The sequence below is a fragment of the Aquila chrysaetos genome, chromosome 6, assembly GCF_900496995.4.
Source record: "Aquila chrysaetos chrysaetos chromosome 6, bAquChr1.4, whole genome shotgun sequence".
Lineage (NCBI taxonomy): Eukaryota > Metazoa > Chordata > Aves > Accipitriformes > Accipitridae > Aquila > Aquila chrysaetos.
In genome coordinates this window covers 35,703,193-35,709,192 of record NC_044009.1, presented here as the reverse complement: position 1 = coordinate 35,709,192, position 6,000 = coordinate 35,703,193, and the positions used below count along the sequence as shown (strand labels likewise).

At 67.2% G+C, this 6,000-nt stretch overlaps 1 protein-coding gene across 4 annotated transcripts in view; it reads left to right on the top strand.

Moving 5' to 3' along the window:
• The first annotated feature begins 2,127 nt into the window (after positions 1 to 2,127).
• The window catches only part of SPEG (striated muscle enriched protein kinase), a 40,016-nt gene continuing 36,143 nt past the window's right edge, over positions 2,128 to 6,000 (top strand). For 3 of the 4 annotated variants that reach the window (XM_030017932.2, XM_030017930.2, XM_030017929.2), the window contains exon 1: positions 2,128 to 2,979. In XM_030017932.2, the coding sequence (XP_029873792.1) occupies positions 2,571 to 2,979 (409 nt within the window). In that variant the 5' untranslated portion in view covers positions 2,128 to 2,570. The remainder of the gene's footprint in view (positions 2,980 to 6,000) is intronic. The other variant, XM_030017931.2, reaches the window with a different exon arrangement.

The following is a 6,000-nucleotide window of genomic DNA, read 5'->3' as shown; positions in this document are numbered from 1 at the left end:
CCCCTTCCTCCCAGCGCATCTCTGGAGCAGAGATGGGATGGGATGGGGTGGTGGGGAGGCAGCACTGAGGGGGCATCACACGGGCCTCCGGGGCTGGGCTGGGGTGGATGAGGGGGCCAGCATCCACCTGAGCCATCTCTTCCCTATGCTGCTGGTCCCCCCCAAAACATGTGTGTCCCTCATCTTACACTGAAGGTGCCCCAGAGCGTTTTTCTGCCTGTGGTGGTGGGTTTCCCAGTTGCACTGGGTGGGAGAGCCCTGCTGGGACTGGAGGCAGTGACACCTGACCCCTGAGCAGGTTTGGACGGGCTCTGGGTGACCATCCCCTGTCCTCTCTATACACCTAGGGGCCTTACACCATGGCCCAGTGGCACTCAGCCCCACAGCTGTCCCCTTTCTGCCCTCAGCCGGGCCAGTCCTGCCACAGACCCACACCCGCCTGGGACCTCATCAAGCCCCCCCATTGCCACTGACCTGCAAGCAGAGCCCCCCTCATCCCAAATCTACCTCCTCCCCAGTACCCCGTGGGCATCAGCCCCACCACCCCACACCTGCCCCCACCCCACACTCAACCCCTAGCCTCAACCTGGCCCCTACACCCTCTCCTCCCCAACACACGTGCCCCCCTCCCTGTGGTCGGGGTGTGGGGGTCTTGGCTTCGTCTCCTTCGCCCCAGCGATGGGCGATGCAGCAGGGGAACCCAGGGTCGAGCATCCCACAGGAGAGAGAGATTCAGGGCTGCTCTGCCCGGGGAGGCGTTGGAGGGTCCGTCCCCCCGGCAGGCAGCAGAGCCCTGGGAGGGCTTGGCGGGGGGGGCGTTTTAGGGACAGGGCGGGTGCTGCTGCCAGCAGTGGGGTAGGGGCTGGGGAGTCCCTGATGGAAAGGCCAGCGTGGCGAACCCCAGTTTTGGCTGCGGGGCCGGCCAGGGCCGGGGGGGTGTCGGATCTCAAGGGCTGTCTCCAGCAGGTGGCCCTGTGACATCGAGGATGGTCCCCAGGGCCGCCCTGGGGAGGGATGACACCTCCCTCCCTGTCCGGCCCGGGCTGGCTGGGCCAGGGCTCTGCCCCTGGGGCGGGGGGCAAAGGGGGGACAGGCAGGGGACAGGGCAGCCCTTTGCCCGCCGGGCAGCGCAAGCAGGGGAGAGCCCCCCAAGCCTCTCGCAGGCTTCTCCTCCAGCCCCCGGAGACCCTGGGGCTTGCTCAGCTGCTCTGCAGCCGGGCCGTGGGTCTGGCAGGGCATCCCGCTCCGGCTTACCCCAGCCACCCAAGCTGCGGGGATCCTGGGATCTTCTCCTCGCCAGTGATGCTCCACTGATGCCAGCACCCTTGGGCTGGTGACAACGGGCTGTGCCAAAGCCGGCGGGGCTGGCCTGCAGCTGAGAAGCGGCTTGCCCTGTCGCTCGCGTCCTGCTCACCCAGATTTACGGCCCCCGGCGAGGGCGGCCAGGGCCAGGTGCCCAGACGTGTGCCATCGCGCCGGGAGCTGGGGAAGCCCTGCCTTGCCCGGGGGTGGCGAGGCAGCGCATGACACAGGCAGTCCCTGGTCGCTCGCCGCCTGGAGCACAGCATGTGGGAGCTCTCGTGGGGCACCCCAAACCCCAACAGCGAGGTGGTCCTGCTCTAAGCAGGGCTTGAATGGGGGCTGGCCGGGACCCACACTGCCCGGGGCAGTGAGGCGGGGGCTCGGTGAGAGAAATGGGGTTTTGTTGTGCTTGCGGCCTCCTGGCAGGTTGGATTTGGGGTGAGCAGGGATGCAGGGATCCCTCTGTCCGCTGCCTGCTGGGGATGGGGCAAAGGGGCCCCGTGGGGCTGGCTCCTGCCCGGGGTCTCGCGTTGCAGGAAGCACGACGGTGTCCTTTCCCTCCACATGCCACCAGGGTCTCTCTGTCCTGATCCGGTGACACCGTCGGAGAAGGGGAAGGGGGGGAGGAAGGCTGGGTCCCCCCCGAGTCTCGCTGCTAATATGGAAAGGCGCTGGCCCCTTTCTATCTTTGCAAGCGGAGCTGGGCTGCAGGGCCCGGGCGGCGGGTGCGGAGAGGGGGAGCCCGGCCAAGGAATGTGACATATCAGAGGCAGCTGCCACTTCAGGAGAGGGGGCAGAGGGAGCGCAGCTCGCCGGGGGCCGCGCGGGACGGGACGGGCGAGGGGGGGGACGCCACGGCCCCAGTGGCGGGACAGCTCAGGGAGCAGCCGGCTCCCGCAGGACTCGCACCCAGGCCGGCGGAGGAGCAGGTGCCGAGGCGCTGGGCGGGCTCGGGGTCGCAGCGGAACATGGGGTGTGGGTGCTGCGCCGCACCGGGTGCTCGGTGAGCGGTGGCTCGGTGAGCGGCAACCCGAGCCCCCGCCTAAAAATAGCCCCTCACTTGCCCACGGCGCTGCGACCTTCGGGGCTGCAGCCGGTGGGGGGGAGGCACCGAACCGGAGGGCACCTGGACCGGGGGGCTGCCTCTGCCCCGGCACCCCTGGCAGGCACCCAGCACCCCCAGGCTGCAGGCAGGGGGAGAAGAGGGGCACGGCGCTGCTGGCTCGGGGCAGCGGGGGTGGCGGGCAGGGGTAGGGGAGCTGCAGACCATGCACCGGGCACAGGGACGCGGTGGCACGAGTAGGGCCGGTGGGGAGCCCCGGGCGGCCCCGCCGAGCCCCGGCATCCCCCCGAAGCGCGCCAAGGTCACGGCGGAGCCGGGGGCGCCCGAGGAGGGCCCGGCTCGCCCGGCGGCACCGTTTTTTGCGCGGAAGCTGAAGAACGCGGCGATCGGCACCGGCTGCGACATCCGGCTGCGGGTGGTGGCTGTGGGCAACCCCCGGCCCAGCCTCCGCTGGTACCGAAATGAGGAGCTGCTGGCCCCACGCGAGGAGGAGTACGGCACCCTCTGGATCCGGGACAGCAAGAAGGAGGATGCCGGCGTGTACACCTGCATCGCCGAGAACGAGAGGGGAGAGGCCATGACGAGTGCCGTGCTGGCCATCATTGACATGGAAGGTAAGGGCGGCTTGGCCGCTGTCACGGCTGTGCTGGCACAGCCACGGGCGCGAGTTCGCCGAGGGTGGCAGCGGTGCTTTGCAGGCTCCTGCCTCAGTGCATGCCTGGGGCCGGCCAGGGCTGAGCTTTGCTGTGCCTGCCGTGCTGCAGGCTGGGGTGAGCATGTGGCTGCTGTACCTGCTGCCAGGCCAGGCAGGGTGCCAGGGCCGGGCACTGAAGTGTCAGGAACATGTGATGCCAAGCCTGCTCGGGGCAGGAGGAGAGAGAGAGACGTGGCTCGGGTGCACGTCACCGGTGGTGCCACCTCCGCAGCCACCGACACGGTCCCCGGTACCCCCCGGTGCCCCTGCACAAGCCACTCGTGCGCCAGATGCCTGCGGGCAGAGCTGCCCGTGGCATCGCCATCACAGCTGTACCAGGCACTGGGACTGCACTGGGAGAACTGGGACCCTCCGGGGGTGGGGCCGGGGGGAGGAGCCTAACACTGCAGGAGGCGGGGCTGTCAAGTAGGTGGGGCCTGTGCCCTGCAGTGGGCGGGGCCTGATGGTTAATTAGCAGGGGTGGAGCTAGCTTTTGCCGGCCCCTTAGAGCCATACGGCTGCCCCTCGGCTCATCGCTCCTGGGTGCAGCAGCCAGGCATCCTTGTCTGGTGCACAGGGAGTGTATGGGGGCTGCTGTGGGCCCTTGCATGGGTGGGCCTCATCCTGCACAGGAGCCAGGCAGGTTTGGGGCTCGGCCTCTCTGCCCCAGGATGGATGCCACCTCCCTGGGGTGTTGCAGACCTGAATGTTGGGGAGCGTGTGGTGCTGGCTGGTGGCACAGCTCTGGGATGTGAGCTGTGCCATCTGCGTGGGCACGGCGAGGGCAGGGAGTGAGGGAGGTGGTGCTGGGCTCTGGGGAAGGAGCTGCACCTGGGGCTTTGTAGCGCAGGAGGCGAGCTGGAGATGCTGCACCTTGAGGTGGGAACAGGGTGGCGGTGGGGGGGGGCAGAACGAGCCTTCGCGGTGCTGAGGGGAGCAATGGAGGAAGAGGAGGAGTTGCTTTGTGTGAGCCAGGAGGCTGGTGGAGCAGTGTCTGGAGGATGGAGGAAGTTGTATGTGCTGCTCATGGGCCTGAAGGGAGGGCAGGGGAAGCGGAGAAGTGTGCAGGAGGGGTCCTGCCCTATGGTGGGTCTGTGCAAGGTCACCGTGCATCACGCTTTGGGGACCATGGCACTGTGCAGTCGGACGCGTGGCACTATGTGTGCAGAGAGAGTGGGAGACGTGCACAGCCCCACAGGGTGCGAGCAGCCTGTCCCGAGGTGGGGGAGGTCACCCTGTTCTCACACTCTGGTGTACAGCTGCACCTCTCCATGGCACTGCCGGCCCAGACCCCCCTGCCTCTGCCCAAGGGCGCAGCGCTGCCTGATTTCCCCAGGTGCCCGTTCCCGTTGTGCTGACGCACTTGTCCCTGCTCCCGATTCCCAGCCACTGGCCCTCGCTGCTGCCTTTCTGGAGCAGCTGAGGGAGGGATGGCACAGCCAGGACTGCCTAACACACGGGGTGAATGTCACCCCGCTCCAGGCGCTCCTCCCGGCTGGCCGTGGGTGCACAAAGCCAGCCCTGGGGCAGAGATGCCTCCGGAGCCACGCAGGCTCCAGGGCACCGGGCTGGGCAAGGAGCGTGGCAGCCTCCAGTGTGGTTTTTGCCCCTGCCCTGGGGCAGAACAATCTCTGAGGTGTGCTGTGGCAGCGCCCGGGGCGCACCAAGTCCTGCCGGGTGCTGGAGAGGGGTGCTGGTGTGGAGGTGATGGGATGTGGTAGAAGGTCCAGCCCTATTGCCTGGCCCCGTTGCAGGGCGCAGGCACTCAGCGTGTTGTTCCCCTGAGGCCATTTTCTCCATGCCGGCAGCGGAGTGGTGAGATGGGTCATCGTGTGAAATGGAGGAGCCGTGCCACCGCTCTGCACCCGCCTGCCCTGACACCCTGCCAGGTTGTGTGCTGTGGCTCACTGGCCTCTAGCATGGAGGCCCCTGCTGCTCAGGGGCTCCCCACGCTCCCTGCTGAGACGCAGCTCTCTGAGGACTGTGGAAGTTCCACTGGTGGCTGCACTGTCCCTGTGCTGGGCAGGGACACCCCGTCCTTGTTCCCTGGAGGGGCCCTGTGAGATGGGTTATCAGCCAGTTATGGGGTAAGGGGGACGGGTGCAAGGTGCCCTGGGCAGGATGAGGTCTTTCTCTGTGTTCGGGGTCCTGGCCCCCTGTGTCTGGACGTATTGGGATGCCCTTGCTCCATTTGTCTCTGCTGGGTCACGGTCTCCAGTGGGCACGGAACCTGGTCCTCCACCTTCTTTCCCCGGCATGCGGGCCAGACTGCAGCTCTCTGTGGGGCCAGCATCAGCTCTCCCCAAGGTGGCTCAGGTCACTGCTGGTGGTGTGGGGGGGCTCTGTGCTGCCCAGCTCCATGCGCAGCCCCGGCAGCTCCTCCTGCACTAGCTCAGCATTCCCTCTTGCTTGCACAAGCCTGATTTAGCTCCTCTAATCCCTTGCCCTGAATCTGTCGCTCCACCCCACTAATGATTTTCTCCTGCTCTTCTCCCAGGTCCCCCGTGCGCGTCAGTGCCTGGCATGGGGAGCGCACGTGTGGGGCTGGCTGGGCAGCCAGCCGCAGAGGCTCCCAGGGGCACACCATCCCCGCTGTGTCCCACTGCTCTGCCCCACTCCTGCTGCAGGTTCGCCCTCATGCTCTGGCTCCTCAGGCGCAGGTGGGGTGCGTTGGCCCTCCTCACACCAGCACCAGGCTGGTCCAGGGGCTTCCCAGGTCCATCCAGACACCATCCAGACCCTTCCAGCCAGCCCTGGTTCCCACTGTGGCTCCATCGCCCCCAGGCTCACTAAAGCCTCTATCACCTCTCAGCTGCATCTCCTGATTTTTTTCCCTGTAAACCAGATTAAATCACCTCTTAAGAACCCAAGCTAATCTCCTTTTAGATCCCAGCCCTCCCTCGCCATGCTGGCGCTGCCTGGTTCTCCCTGCCGGGACTGC